At 49.6% G+C, this 16,374-nt stretch overlaps 1 protein-coding gene across 5 annotated transcripts in view; it reads left to right on the top strand.

The window, feature by feature from the left end:
• The window catches only part of MAN1C1 (mannosidase alpha class 1C member 1), a 167,722-nt gene extending 164,924 nt beyond the window's left edge, over positions 1-2,798 (top strand). For all 5 annotated transcript variants that reach the window (XM_055261108.2, XM_055261106.2, XM_055261105.2 and 2 more), the window contains one exon: positions 296-2,798. In XM_055261108.2, coding sequence (XP_055117083.1) covers positions 296-422 — 127 coding nt within the window. In that variant the 3' untranslated portion in view covers positions 423-2,798. The remainder of the gene's footprint in view (positions 1-295) is intronic.
• Positions 2,799-16,374: the final 13,576 nt, after the last annotated feature.

The following is a 16,374-nucleotide window of genomic DNA, read 5'->3' as shown; positions in this document are numbered from 1 at the left end:
GAATCTGGGCCATAAGGGCTCACATACAGGGCCGGGCGGGTGAAGCCGGCTGATGGCAGGGCCAGGGTAAACTAAGTCCTTTTGACCCCAAAGCTCAAGGCTTTTCTCTGCAGCCACAGCCTCCTTCCCCAGGACTAGCACCCCCACCCTGCTGCCTACAGTTTTGGGGTTTCAGGCCTCCGGACCTTGGCCACAGGCCCATCACAAAGGTCCTGAGACTTGTTCCCGGGCCCACCCTTCTTCCCCAGGCCACTGACAGACCGTGTCTTGCTTCCCTGCCCTGCATGGGGCACAGGTATCTCTATCTTCTGTTCTCTGAAGATGACTTGCTCTCCCTGGAAGACTGGGTGTTCAACACTGAGGCCCACCCGCTCCCGGTGAACCACTCAGACAGCTCCGGCAGGAGCTGGGGCAGACACTGACCCCATCTCCAGCCCACCGCCCTGGGGCCGCCGCAGGGATGCCTTGCCTTTTCAGGATTTGGGACTGTTCTCAAAGGGATTGGGAACGAAGGCCCCATCTGGGGCAGATGCCCAGCAGATGTGTCAGACAAGCAACTTCTTTTCCTCTGTGAGGAGACAAGACTTGGAGACGCAGCGATGTCAGGCCAGAGCCGTGGCCACGCTGGCCCACACATTCCTTTCTACAGAGAATTTCTATGAAGCCCACTCACTCGCCATTCCAGGGCCAAAGGACCGGAGGTTTGCATATCCGCCCCTTGTATTTGATTTGCTTCCTTTTGGTTTCTCAGTTTTTGTTTTTGCTTGGTTTTGTCTTTTCTCTACAGTTTAGTTTTGTCACAATTGTACACATAATTTTCAAAATCATGCACTTTCTAAAATTGTGTCATCCTGATAAAACTCTGTGTTTGCACACACACAAAATCTTGACCCCGTTATCTATATTTTAAATGCTTTTTGCCCAACACTGACCCTATGTTCAACTATGTGTCATTTACCTTATAATTTGAGGAGGGGTTTCCCTTTGATTGGGCCTCAGTGTTACAAATCACTAGTGCTATTTTCATTATTATTGTAATGGAAAAATCTGTAAACTAGAATAAAAGAGTTTATTGAATAAGAAATATGATTGGGCTCATTGCACATCAGTGACTCCTAGAAAAACCATTGCAATGTTACCATCAGAAAGAATAATCGGCCAGCAGTTGATTTAAGGTATAATTTAGTAAACAATTCCAACTTCTATTACCTCCCCTGAAATCGGTCCTGATATATTCAAGAAGCGTGAGGCCAGCCCTTCAGATGGAGTTGTTTATTTATACTCAGGTTGAGATTGGGAAGAAGTCCAGGGAGGAGCAGCAACTTGCCTGAGGTCACACAGCCCGAAAAAGGCAGAGGAGAGTCTCGCCCCTGCCGTCTCCTGGCCACCCCAGTTGAGTGTCCGTCTGTTCCATCATTCAGCAGATGCTTGGTAAGTGCCTGCAATGGACCAGATGCTGGGCTAGAGGCCAGGGACACCGCTGGGAGTGAGACAGCCATAAGCCCTGCAGTCAAGGGATCAAGAGGGGAGAAAGCGATGGTAAGGGAAACTGACAAGTGAAGTGACTGCAGGTCATAGGAAATGCTACAAAGGAGATAGACAGACAGCTGAGGACCTACCCTATGGGGTCAGGGAGGGCCTCTCTGGGCAGGTGACCTTCGAGCCAAGACCCAGAAGATAAAAAGGAGCAGCCGAAAGACTATCTGGCAGAAGAACAAACCTCCCATAACCCAGCCCCCTTTCCCACCCTCCCCGATGCCCTCCCTGGGAGGGGGCCTGAAACACTGGGGCTGTTGTACAGAGCAAGGAGTTCAGGTCCTAACACTGAAGTGACAGCTCTTCCTCCTCTGACAGTTTTTTTTTTTTTTTTTTTTTTTGAGACTCAGAGTCTTGTTCAGTCGCCCAGGCTGCAGTGCAGTGGTGCGATCTTGGCTCACTGCAACCTCCACCTCCTGGGTTCAAGCAGTTCTCCTGCCTCAGCTTCCCCAGTAGCAGGGTGCGTCACCACACCCGGCTAGTTTTTTGTATTTTTAGTAGAGATGAGGTTTTGCCATGTTGCCTAGCCTGGTCTTGAACTCCTGAGCTCAGGTGATCCGCACACCCAGCCCTTTCCTGGCACATTTGCAGCTTGTCAACACAGCGGAAGTCACAGGAGAATGGTGAGCCCTTCCCTGGGCTCAGCTGCCTGCGCTGTTCATAAGCTTTAGTAGCCCCTGGGGCTCTGGGCCAGGTGACCCCGCTTTAAATCCCTGCTGTATGAACTTAGGCAGGTACCTCCCCTCTCTGGGCTCTTCTTTTCCATCAAGCAGACAAAATCTCAACCCCACAAGGTTGCTGTGAGAAGAAGTGGGAAGCTGCTGGTTCCCTGGGCACAGGAAGTGCTTGTTCCTTGTTCTGGAGACTCAAGACATTCCCAGAATCTTCTTAAGCAGAGCTGCTGGGGGGTAGCCCCTGTAGTAAGTCACCATGCTCTGGACAGGCAACATGAGAGCGTGACTCCCATGACCCACCTGTGCTCAAAAAAAAAAAAAAAAGCAAACCAGGAAAACTGACTACACAAACATTGTAGAAAGATTAGAAAATAGAAGCAGAAAGAAGATTCATTGGCCATCCCACTCTCTGGGGTGAATACTGTTATATTTTCTTCTAGGCCTTTTTCTATGAATATATAGAATATATATTTTGCCACCGTGGTATCCTACTATGCACACTGTTTTCTTATAATCTGCTTTTGCACTTAACTGTATATTGTGAACCTCTTTCCATGTCAACAAATATATGTTTATCTCATCGCTGTACGTGCTTGTGGAGTATTCCATTGTGTGCTGTAGCCTACTTTGCTGATCTAAACCCCTGTTGCCAGGCATTTGGGTTTGTGTCCATCTGGGATTTTAGTTAAAAATCACAGAAACCAACTCTGTCAACTTAAGCACAGAAAGGGATTTACTGAAATGCCATGGGGTGGCTTATGGAATCTCAGGGAGGAATAAACAGCCAAACCTCAATAAGGGCTACAGGGACCCTTCAAGAACCAGGGAAGCCTCTCTAGGCACCACCATCAGGAGGGCTGAATCCAAATGTTTCCAGATCCTACTGTGGCTCCTTTCTATGTGGCCTGGCCTGGGTCACATGCCTGCCCCTAGCCAAGGGCAGGGCCAGGCATCTTGGCTTGGCAGACCCCCTAAGATTACCCTGTGCAATGGGTGATGGGCTGTTCCCTAGAGAAAAACATGAGATTCATCACCAAAATAAGGGATCTGCAGGCTGCACAGGCGAAAACAGCAGGACTGTTTACAGTTTGCTTTGATTTCTTCAGTATTATACAGAGAGTTATGAAGAGCATACTTAACTATCCTCCTTTTCACTTTTGTCCAATTATGTCCTCAGAATAACTTCTAGAATGTCTCTCTGTCTCAAAGCCACTTTGCAGTTCCCCAAGCCCCAGGCGCCCCCGCCAGGCCCGTACGACTGTCTACCTCTCCTCTCCTGTCCTCTGCTGTATTGCTGGGAGGAAATTGTAAAAATGAATATTTTAAAATGTATCCTCCAGGAGGGCCCTTGCAGGTGGAGAAATATCATCCTTTTGGCAACTTAACTCCATTCCACGGATAAAAATAAGTACGACTCAAGATAGGCCGAGAGGAGAGAGGAATTAAGGGATGACTCATCCTTACTGAAGGTAGGAGACAGCTTTGCAAGCCACAGAATCTGAACACCCAGACCTCTCCCTGAAGCAGCCCTCTCCTTTCCCAGCTGGGGGTCAGCACGTGGCTGCCAAGCTCGTTTTAAGCCTCATCTGCGCCCTCGCTGAGGATGGAAGCACCATTTGCACCTGCTTCCCTCATAGAAGGGCGTGATGTCGGCTCCTTCCCAGAAAGCCTCATCAACACCCAGCTCCTGGCACTGAGGTCTGCAGAGCCTCACGGCCTCGGGAAGGGGGACGAGCGGGGCACAGCCCTTTTCTAGGTGCCCCCCTTTAAATGACTGGCTGTTTGGTCAGATCGGCCAAATGCATTGGGAAGAAAAGCAGAAATGGAAAATCTGATTTAAAGGCAGCATCCAAGATTGATTCTCAGTTCCGTTCCCTCTGCTTTGAGGAGGTGACCCCACTGTGGTTTGAGAAAGTGCTAGAGATGAATGGGCTAGCTTCCCCCAGCGTTTCCCCTGGGGGCCTGTCCTTGGAAGTATGGTCATTGGTCATGTGGCACAAAGATGCTCGGCCCTCTGTGACTAATGCTTAATTACACCCTACTGGAGGAGGGGGACTGATTCTATTTTTTGTATCTGAAAGTATCAGTTTGGTTTCCTATATTTGGAGCACTGTTTTGTTCCTGCTCAGCCTGTCTTTTAAGTCAGAGCTTCTCAAACGTGCACAGGAATCACCTGGGAGCTTGTTAAAATCCAGGTTCATGTTCAGCGGCTCTGGCATGGAGCCTGAGATTCTGCCTTTTTTTTTTTTTTTTCCTGACACAGGGTGTTATTCTGTCACCCAGGCTGGAGTGCAGTGGGGCCGTCATAGCTCACTGCAGCCTCTATCTCCAGGGCTCAAGCAGTCCTTCCACCTAGCCTCCTGAAGAGCTGAAACTACAGGTGTGTGCCGCCACATCCAGCTAATTTTTTTTTCTCTCTCTGTTTCTCAAGTTGGTCTCAGAATCCTGGGCTCAAGCTATCCTTCTGCCTCAGCCTTCCAAAGTGCTAGATGGCAGGCATGAGCCACGGTGCCCAGCCAGATTCTGCTTTTCTCTTTTTTTATTTTTTTTTTTTTGAGGCGGAGTCTCGCTGTGTCGCCCAGGCTGGAGTGCAGTGGCGCAATCTCTGCTCGCTGCAAGCTCCACCTCCCGGGTTCACGCCATTCTCCTGCCTCAGCCTCTCGGAGTAGCTGGGACTACAGGCGCCCGCCACCACGCCCGGCTAATTTTTTGTATTTTTAGTAGAGACGGGGTTTCACCGTGGTCTCAATCTCCTGACCTCGTGATCCGCCCACCTCGGCCTCCCAAAGTGCTGGGATTACAGGCGTGAGCCACCGCGCCCGGCGATTCTGCTTTTCTCTAACAAGCTCCCAGGAGATACTGATGCTGCCGGTCCTTGGACCATACTTTGAGTAGCAAGACCCCAGTTGGTGGCCACTGCCTTGGTTTCTGCCTTTTATTTGCATCCCTGGAGCTGTAACTGCTCCAGAGTGGAGTAGAGGGGCTCAGGTGTTGGGATGGCATCTATAGATACCTTGACTGCAAAGCGACCTACCTTAAAACAGGTGTGCCTGCCACCTATGTCAACAGCTCTCCATTCTTCAGGACAGCAGGATAAGACAGGAGCAGGCTGCTGGTGGCTTAAAACAGTGGCGTCCAATAGGGTCACCCCATGTGGATCTGGAATACTTAAAATGTGACAAGTGCAATGGAGGAACTAAACTTTTAATTTTATTTCCTTTTTTTTTTTTTTAAATTGACCAGAGTCTCACTCTGTCACCAGGCTGGAGTGCAGTGGTGCAATCTCACTGCAACCTCTGCCTCCTGGGTTCAAGCAATTCTTCTGCCTCAGCCTCCCAAGTAGCTGGGACTCTAGGCGTGCGCCACCACAACCAGTTAATTTTTTTTTTTTTTTTTTTTTTGAGACGAAGTCTTGCTCTGTCACCCAGGCTGGAGTGCAGTGGCTTGATCTCGGCTCACTGCAACCTCTGGTGCCCAGGTTCAAGCAATTCTCCTGCCTCAGCCTCCCAAGTAGCTGGGATTACAGGTGCATGCCACCACACCAGGCTAATTTTTGTATTTTTAGTAGAGACAGGGTTTCAGCATCTCGGCCAGGCTGGTCTTGAACTCCTGACCTTGTGATTTACCCATCTCAGCCTCCCAAAGTGCTGGGATTACAGGCGTGAGCCAGCGCGCCTGGCCAATTTCATTTCATTTTAATGAAATTTAAAGAGCTATGCATTGCTGCTGGCTGCTGTTTTGGACAGTGCAGAATTAGAAAGCAACTACTCGGCTGATGCCGTGAAGACCCTCCATCACCTGCACCACTACATAAATCATCTTAGCAGAAAATATATTGTTTAGGGACTCAAGGATTCCCTTGAACATACCTAGTTATTTTTATACTCATTCCAGCTTCTGTTTTCTGCACAAGCCTCTGGGTTTGGTTTTGCCTTTTCTTACTCACTGTCTGCAGCAGGGCACGCAGTGGGTAGCCTGAAGGCAAGAGAGGCAGAGGGTCGCGAGAGGAGAGGACAACCCATGTCAGTTTCATACAAGCACAACCTTTGAAACGGGTGGACCTGTGTTCAGCTCTGCCCTGCCCTTTTCCAGGACTATGTGGCCTTGGGCAAGCCCCTTAGTTAAGCTCCTCTGAGCCTCTGCTTCTCCATCCATGGTTTCAAGGCTTAATCGAGCCTCCCCACCCCACCCCTTGTAAGAACTCAGTGCATCCTAGCAGTGATTGTTATGATGTGAACCTCTTTGTAAACTATAAAACCTTGTGTAAATGTGAGGCAAAACCCTGCTGTCAAAAATTCTTTTTAAACAAAATGCTCTGAAACTTGGAGGAAACTGCATCAACCAGGCCCAGGAGACAGACCAAAATCTCAAAGCAATAAATCTGAACGTTTTCTGCTTTTCCCATTGAGCAAGCATTTTGCCATTAGCTAGCTCTGAATCTACAAAAATTGGGAAACTGGGATGAAGATTTGTTGACTGTCCAAGGTCTTCCAGGGACCCGTCTGGTGGTGGGGGATGCTCGGGCAGGGGCCCAGGGCTGAGGAAGATGCCAGGAGCTTGCCCAGGAATGTCTGAGGTCCAGTTAGTTTTTCCTCTTCATGGAGTACCTGATAAATCCTGTCTACAAAACTTTGGAGGTGGGCAGGAAAAGATGGCATCCCCATTTATAGAGGAGGGAACTGAGGCCCTAACAGGCTCGCTCAGGTCACACAGCTGTTCCCAGCCTCTGGGCAGCCTCCACAGAGGCCCACTCAGTACTCTCTACTGTTCCCCGTACCCTTCCTCCACCCCACCCTTGTGTATGACCCCCCAAGGCTAGAGTGACCATCCTACTCATGGCATTTGCTTATGACAGATTTTAACCTGTTGTTCCAACATAATAATAGTACCCCCTTTGCTCTTAAAAGTGCCCCAACTTGGACAATAAATTTTGTGGCCCCCTGGTCTCAGTGAAAACAATGATAACTAAGGTGTTTTTCCCAGAAGCCTTCAGTGCTCTGGGGAATGGTAAAACTCAGCCTAGAAAAACATGCAAATATCCCAGAGATTCTTTCCTTTAGAAATCAAGCTGGAAACTCCCCATGTTCTCATACACCTCCATGTCTCTTCACATGCTGCTTCCTGCCTGGGCTCCACCACCAAGGTATGCCTACTAAACTCCTCTTCATTCCTCCTAGCTGCCCTCAATGTCACCTCCTCCAGGAAGCCTTCCCTGACTCCTCCCTGCCCCTCCTTTGACATAGGTGTAAAAACTCCTTTGACCTGGGCTCCTACACACCTAGGGCAGACCCAGATATGCATGAGCCTTTCCTCCATAGACTGACCGCTCCCCGGTCACAGGACCCTTGTCTTCTCACTTTTGTGTCCTCAGCATGTTATCGACGAAAATAAAGGTCTGTGCTGAAGACTTGGGGATTAACCATGCACTTGGCCTCCCTCCCAGCTGCAGCTGGCTGAGAGTGGACCCAAGGAAGCAGGGGGGAAAAAGGATGAGCAGTTTCACTGCAGGGGTTCTGTGGGCCATCCTGGTCCGGTCCATGGACTGACTGTAGATTCCAGAAAGCAAGGCAGGAAGGGAGGAGAATTCTTTCCATTAACATGAAGGTCCCAGAAAGATGGGGTACAAGATGGCTCGTCAAGTGGCCTTTTCTCAGTGCAGTGACCCCCTTTCCACTGGTGATTGCAATGAGATTGTCAGGAATTGCCCAGTTTTCCAATCACAAGTCCTACACCATCCTATAGAGCGTGTGGAAATGGGCCAAGCCCATTTATCAGGTGGAGAAGTCCCCAGTCTAGGGACTGAGAGGCAGTGGAGAGGAAAAGGGATCACACACATACCCACACTCACACGCTCACACATTCATACAAACCACACATTCATACAAACATGCATAACCACACACACGTTCACTTACACACATATGCACATTCATGCAAACATGTATACCCCACACACACGTTCACTTACATACGCACACACGCACATTCATACACGTTCACATAAACACACTTGCACAAACATGCACATTCGTACACATATACACGTTCACATAAACATGCACACAAACATGCATTCATACACACATTCGCATAAACACATGCACACACATTCACATAAACACATGCACATTCATACACATATTCACACATACCCACATACTCACGTTCACTTAAACACATTAACACACACGTGCATTCATATAAACACATTTACACTTATACATGCAGATTCATATAAACACACATTCACACATACACGTTCAAACACATTCACACACATACCCACACACGTTAACATACACTCACATGCATATTCATTTACATATTCACATATACACACATTCACAAGAGTTCAAACACGTACACATTCACTCACACACGTTCACATAAACATATGCACATTCATACACATATTCACACCTACGTACACATACATGCACTTTCATACACACAAGTCACATAAACACATTCACACACATGCACTTTTATACATTCACACTTACATATATATTCACGTTCATACAAACATACATTCACATACATATGTTCACACACATTCACACATACACATGCACAGTCATACACATGTTCACACATACAAGCACATTCACACACACATATTCGCACATACACACACACACACATTCATACCTTGACTTTCCTCTCTAAGCCTTTGGATTTCCTGGCCAACCTTGCAGTCATCAGGGGTTGGGGGTGGCTATCTCTCGGGGGCACCGGCTGCACATCCAGACGGTCCTGCCCTGACTCTCTGGAGGGCCCTCACCAGCTGGGCACTCGCTACTCCCCTGGGAGTTCCCTTGAGCCCTGGGGTGGGAAGCTCTGCTTTCACCCCAGAATGATTCAGAACCAGGCAATAATTCCATCAGCGGTTCTCAGAGTGTGGAGCCTGCAGCCAGCCCCAGCAGCACCTGGGAGCTGGTTGGGAATGCAGATTCTCAGGCCCCAAGGAGCTGAATCAGCAGCTCTGGGGCAGCCCAGCAGTCTGTGTCTTTGGCAAGCCCTCCAGGTGATTCTGATGCAGCTGCAGTGGTGGGTCATCTCCCAAGTCCCCTGTTCCCCACAGCAAACCCCTCCCCGAACCTGTTACCCCCCTTACTCCAGCCTCTCTATCCCCTGGTGGGTCAGCAGATAATTCCGCAATGAACCAGGTAGAAAAAGAAGACTGTCCCACCTTTGACCAACAGGAACATCCTCCAATCATGTAATCTTCCACTAAAAAAAATGTCAACTTCACAATGAAATCTTCTCTATGAAAACTGAAATCCAAAGAAACATCCAAATTCTTCCATCCTCAATTTTATTCTGCTCAATCTTGACCAGGAGGGTTTCTTAGATGTCAGGACCCCTCCAGGGTCAGGCCCTGCAGCCCTAGCCACCTCCTGGGTCATCTCCTATGTTGCTGGTGTGGTACTTTCACCTCCTCCACTGTTGAATTAACCCTAGCCCAAATTTCCGGAGCATCTGCTCTTCCAAAGTCTGACTCAATAGAGATGAGACTCCCAGCAGCTGCCCGAGGTTAGAAAATACCAGCACACTGGCCGGGCGCGGTGGCTCACGCTTGTAATCCCAGCACTTTGGGAGGCCGAGGCGGGCAGATCACGAGGTCAGGAGATCGAGACCATGGTGAAACCCCGTCTCTACTAAAAATACAAAAAATTAGCCGGGCGTGGTGGCGGGCGCCTGTAGTCCCAGCTACTCGGAGAGGCTGAGGCAGGAGAATGGCGTGAACCCGGGAGGGGGAGCTTGCAGTGAGCCGAGATTGCGCCACTGCACTCCAGCCTGGGCGACAGAGCGAGACTCCGTCTCAAAAAAAAAAAAAAAAAAAAAAAGAAAATACCAGCACACGGTCGGGCACGGTGTCTCACGCTTGTAATCCCAGCACTTTGGGAGGCCGAGGCGGGCGGATCACAAGGTCAGGAGATTGAGACCACGGTGAAACCCCGTCTCTACTAAAAATACAAAAAATTAGCCCAGTGTGGTGGCGGGCGCCTGTAGTCCCAGCAACTCGGAGAGGCTGAGGCAGGAGAATGGCGTGAACCCGGGAGGTGGAGCTTGCAGTGAGCCGAGATTGCGCCACTGCACTCCAGCCTGGGCAACAGAGCGAGACTCCGTCACAAAAAAAAAAAAGAAAAGAAAATACCAGCACACTCATTTTCCTCTGGCAGTTATCCTAGCAAAATCGTGCTCCCAGAACCCAGATAATCCAGACCCACGATGTCCTCGCCATCCAGGGACCGGAGCAAGGACAGAGTGTAAACAGGCAGGGAAAGGAGATGTGGGCCTCCGCCATACCCCCTGGGCCACTTCTCAGAGAGACCTTTAGGGATAATTCCATCGTCTTGCACAAGTTACAAAATTTCAAGTGTGGCTCTCCCAGGTCTTAGGACCTGCATGGACCACCTTCTCCAGGAATTGAGTTCACATGGAGATCACTGGAGATGGAGAAGTCAGGGATAGCCCCTGGGGAGCTGACATTTGTGATAGTCTGTGCGAAAAGCATTCCAGGCAGAGGGAACAGTGAATGCAAAGGCTCAGAGGCAGGAAGTGTTGCTGTATCTGAGGCAGAGAAAGGCAGTGAGCAAGTGGGAGGGTCTGGGGGTCAAAGGAAGTCGGCAGAAGGGGTTCCATCCCTCAGTGCCTGGTGGGCAGGTAAGTACTTGCTATGGTTCGAATGTCCCCTCCAAAACTCATGTCGAAATGCAATTGCCTTTGGATGGTATTAAGAAGTGGAACCTGGCTTGTCAAGAGGTAATTAGACCATGAGGGCTCTGCCCTTGTGAATGCATTAATGTGGGTTGTTCTGAAAGCCGATTCAGCCCTCGCTTGCTTGCTCGCCCTCTGGCACTCTTCTGCCCTTCTGCCTTTGGCCACAAGTGGACGTAGCACGAAGGCCCTTACCAGATGCAGGCCCCCAACCTTGGATTTCCCAGCCTCTAGAAACACATTCCTTTTCTTTATAAATTATCCAGTCTGTGGTTTTCTGTTATAGACACATAAAATGGACTAAGACAGAGTTTAATTTTAATCTGAGAGCAGCAAGAAGCTAGGAAGACTTTAAAGCAGCACATGAGATGACCCACTTTACATTTCTGAAAGTTTCGTCTGACTTCTGAGTGCAGAGACCTAGGAATTCTTTTTCCTCTTACATCTGTCTCGGTGGAAAACCATTCTCAGATACCTAAGCGGAAGCTTCTGAAGCCTGTGCCCCAGGAGTGCTGCGAGGCCCGAGTGCCCTCTGCCCCGTGTGCCTGGCCTCTCCTCTGCTTTTGTACTCCCTGGGTTTTGAGGAGCCTGGGAGACTTCAAGGGCACCAGAAACCTTTCCTCTGACCCTTCTATCCTGTAGCCGCGGATCAAGCCTCCAGGCTGCTGCCCCCTCTGTTTCTACCACTCCTTTCAAGCGGGCCCAGCTGCGCTTTTAAAAAGTGGAAGCTGCTTCCCAAGATGGCCCGACCCTTTCTCTCACACATGCGCAACGGAGGCTGTTTGTGGGGCCTGGGGCCTTCTTTTCATTCTTCTTTGAAACCTTCAGGATTTGTGGCAGGTATGAAGTCAGGGAGTTCTGGGTCTCTCAGAAGCACATATTGCTGAAACATAACTTGTCTACCTTCACCCCTCCTCCATGGGTAATTCCAAGCAGGACATCGAGTGCTCTGCACCTTAGACTTCGGTTCTACCTAAGTCTGCCCGGCTGGGTCCCCTTCTGCTGTGTCATTCTCCGTGTGCTTCCTGAAGGGTCCTGACTCCACATGGTTCCCCACCTATGATCACCATGTGGCCTGGACACCTTCCCTGTCCACAGCTCACCTGATCACCAAGGGACCACCCCACAGCCTTGACTGGTGCCACCAACTATGGCTCTCAAGGTCTTCCCAGGGGTCATGAAGCCATTTGGATCCCTAATATCTCCCGATCCCCTTAGCCTATCTTTGGAGCAGTCAGGAACTATCTGCCTCCTCTTCCCTTTCATCTGTGTCCACATGTCCCACCTGTCTCCTGAGAAATCACTCCTTTCCTCCAGCCCAGTCGGCACGTCCGCCTTCATCCTGCTGTAATTTTCCAGGGCTCCAGAGTTTTTGTTTTGTTTTGTTTTGTTTTTTTTGAGACGGAGTCTCGCTCTGTCGCCCAGGCTGGAGTGCAGGGCGCAATCTCGGCTCACTGCAAGCTCCGCCTCCCGGGTTCACGCCATTCTCCTGCTTCAGCCTCTCCGAGTAGCTGGGACTACAGGCGCCCGCCACCACGCCCGGCTAATTTTTTGTATTTTTAGTAGAGATGGGGTTTCACCGTGGTCTCGATCTCCTGACCTCGTGATCTGCCCGCCTCGGCCTCCCAAAGTGCTGGGATTACAAGCGTGAGCCACCGCGCCTGGCCTTCTTGAGTTTTTAAGTGAAACTTAAAAAAAAAAAAAAAAATTTTTGATTGAGATATAATGTAGATAGAGTAATGTGTAAAATACACTATTCTTTTTTTTTTTTTTTTTTTGAGGCAGGTGTCACTCTGTCGCCCAGGCTGGCGTGCAATGGCACAATCTCAGCTCACTGCAAATTCCGCCTCCCAGGTTTAAGCGATTCTCATGCTTCGGCCTCCCGAGTAGCTGGGACTACAGGACCACACCCGGCTAATTTTTGTATTTTTGGTAGAAACAGGGTTTCACCATGTTAGCCAGGTTGTTCTTGAACTCTTGACCTCAGGTGATCCACCCGCCTCAGCCTCCCAAAGTGTCGGGATTACAGGCATGAGCCACTGCACCCAGCCTAAAACACACTATTCTTAAAAATGACCAGCTCAAGGAATGTTGACCTATATGCACGCTCATATGACCACCTCCCCAATCAAGATCAAGACTGTTCCAGCACCCAGAAGGCTTACATGTGCTGCTTCTAGTCAATACCTGCCATCCCCAGAGCAAACCCTATATGGACCTCTTTCACCATCACCTAATTTCAGGCACAGACATTTCATTCTTTTCATGGGTTTTTGGATTATAAACATTCCACTGAGGCTGGGTACAGTGGCTCATACCTGTAATCCCAGCACTTTGGGAGGTCAAGGTGGGAGGTTGGCTTGAGGCCAGGAGTTCAAGGCTGCAGTGAGCTATGATCATGCCATAGCACTCCAGCCTGAGCAACAGAGTGAGACCCCGTCTCAAATAAAATAAAACAGGCTGGGCATAGTGGCTCACAACCATAATCCCAGCACTTTGGGAGGCCAAGGTGGGCGGATCACCTGAGGTCAGGAGTTAGAGACCAGCCTGGCCAACATGGCGAAACCCCATCTCTACTAAACATACAAAACTTAGCCGGGTGTGGTGGCAGGCACCTGTAGTCCCAACTACTCCGGAGGCTGAGGTGGGAGGCTCTCTTGAGCCCAGGAGGCAGAGCTAAGAGGATCGCTTGAGCCTGGGAGGCAGAGATTGCAGTGAACTGAAGTTGCACCACTGTACTCCAGCCTGAGTGACAGTGAGACCTTGTCTCAAAAAAAAAAAATCCTCTGCATTTTTTGTCTTAGTTTATACAATACAACTTATAACTGCTTAGCTCCTATCTAACAAGGACACTCACACTTTTTTGTCTGGTCATTATGAAGCCCTCTTGTACCCATTTGTGGTAAAAAAAAAAAAAAACCTCAAGTGCACAACCAAGATCAGAGATGATGAAATAAGGCCTCTCAGATGCAAGCTGAGGTGTGCCCCTCCCTTGTTCGGGTGACTAGCTCATCCCGGTTAGGGCTTTCCGGCTTGTAGGACTGAGTATCCCACATCCTCGGTGCTCCATCGGTGTCAGTCCTGAGCAGGCCAGGGTGGCTGACCCCCAGCACTGTTCCCTCCTTGGCCCTGGACCAGGTTCAAAACACACAAGACAAATGGAGCGGAATTCAGGGCAGATCATCCGGCACCATCTGCCTGTGCCTGACACTCACCATTGGAAAGGCCCCAAATGTCAAACTCTTTTTTGTGGCTTGTGTGTGGAACTTGGCCGTCTTTATATTTTCTCCATCTCGGCTGTGCATCAAAATCACTGGAGAGCTGGTAAAAAATGTCCCTCTTTCCCCAACCAACTGGGGGTTGGCCCCAAGCACTGGTCTCCTTCAAAGGCCCCAGGTGACCAGTGGGCAGCCAGGCTGGGTAACCGGGGCCTCTGCACTGATGATGCTGAGAATAAATTTGTCCGTCTGTCAAAGTCCCGGGGGCATTTACTGACCCCGGGAAACAAATCTCTCTCCCAGCCTGGACAGTACGAGAGCCAAGCCAAGCCTGTCATGACCTCTAACATTAATCTGTTTTCTAGCTAATCACAGCCACAGCCCCATGCCTGTAAATCCAGCCAAAGCCACTCAACATTCCAAGACACGGCGGCATCTGCGGCCACATAGGCCAAAGGCTTCTTCTCTTCTCTCTCTTCAGTGACCTCACTGAATCTTGTGGCTTTAAGTGCCATTTTTAGACTGGCAGCTCCCAGATTTATAATCCATGCCCCCCTTCCCTACAGTTCATAGCCCCGTAGTCATACACACACAACTGCCTCCTTGACACCTCCGTGAGGGTAGCTCTCAGGCATCTTTTTTTTTTTTTTTTGAGATGGAGTCTCCCTCTGTCACCAGGCTGGAGTGCAGTGGCGTGATCTTGGCTCACTGCAACCTCAGCCTTCTGGGTTCAAGTGATTCTCCTGCCTCAGCTTCCAGAGTAGCTGGGACTACAGGCGTGCGCCACCACGCCCAGCTAATTTGTTGTATTTTTAGTAGAGATGGGGTTTCACCATGTTGGCCATGATGGTCTCGACCTCCTGACCTCATGATCTGCCCACCCCAGCATCCCAAAGTGCTGGGATTACAGGCATGAGCCACCGCGCCCAGCCAGCTCTCAGGCATCTTAACCTGGCAGACTGGACCAAGGCTTCTCCCCAGCCAGGGTCCCTCCAGGGTACCTCATCTCAGGATGGTGCCACCAGCTACCCAAGCTCAACCCACTCAACCCATGGCTGATGCTGGTCTTTCCTCTCACCGTCCACTTCTGACCTATCCGCAAATCCTGTCTGTGGGTCCGCTACACTCATGCATCTTGTCCACGCCTACCCAATCCCTGCCATCTTATGCCTGGGGGACTGCATTAGCCTCCTGTCTCCCTTCTTCCTCTGTGCATCCCCTAACTCTATTCTCTACCCAGAAACCAGAAAGGTCTTTAAACAAACATCAAAACCAAGCGGCTTTACTGGGATATCATTTACATGTCATAAAATCCACCCACTTCAAAGATGGACAATTCATGTTTTTTTAGTATATTCACAGAGTTGTGCAAGCATCATTATAATCTAATTTTAGAACATTTTATCACCCCAGAAGAAACTTTGTACCCATTAGCAATCACTCCCCAGCCTCCTCCTCCCCGTCTCCCACTATAGCCCGAGGCAACTGCTAATCTAGTTTCTGTCTCTCTGGATCTGTGGATTCTGGACGTTTCACTGAATGAATCACACAAGCCCTGGTCTTTGTGTTTGGCTTTTTCCACCCAGCTTAAAGTTTCTAAGGTTTATTATTGCCAACTAATACTTATCAAATGGATACACCACATTGTTTATCCATTCATTGCTGGAAATTTGGGTTGTTTCTGCATCTGGGCTATCAGAAAGTTCTTTTAAAAAACAAGTCACCAGCCGAGTGCGGTGGCTCACTCCTGTAATCCCAGCACTTTGGGAGGCCGAGGTAGGCGGATCACTTGAGGTCAGGAGTTTGAGACCAGCTTGGCCAATATGGTGAAACACCGTCTCTACTAAAAATACAAAAAGTAGCCAGGCTCTGTGGCCGGCGCCTGTAATCCCAGCTACTCTGGAGGCTGAGGCAGGAGAATTGCTTGAATCCGGGAGGCGGAGGTTTCAGTGAGCCGAGATCGCGCCACTGCACTCCAGCCTGGGCAACAACAGCAAGACTCCATCTCAAAAACAAACAAACCAACAAAAAACCAAGTCACACGTTGTCACCACCCTGCTTAAAACCTTATAATGGTTTCACATCATATCTAGAAAGAAGTTTGGCTAAGTGCCGTGACTCACACCTGTGGTCTCAGCTACTTGATAGGCTGGGGTGGAAGGATGCTTTGAGCCCAGGAGTTCAAGGTTGCAGTGAACTGAGATCATGCCACTGCACTGCAG

The sequence above is a fragment of the Symphalangus syndactylus genome, chromosome 22 (genome assembly GCF_028878055.3).
Source record: "Symphalangus syndactylus isolate Jambi chromosome 22, NHGRI_mSymSyn1-v2.1_pri, whole genome shotgun sequence".
Lineage (NCBI taxonomy): Eukaryota > Metazoa > Chordata > Mammalia > Primates > Hylobatidae > Symphalangus > Symphalangus syndactylus.
The sequence above is the reverse complement of the archived record's forward strand: the minus strand, read 5'-3'. Positions and strand labels throughout refer to the sequence as shown.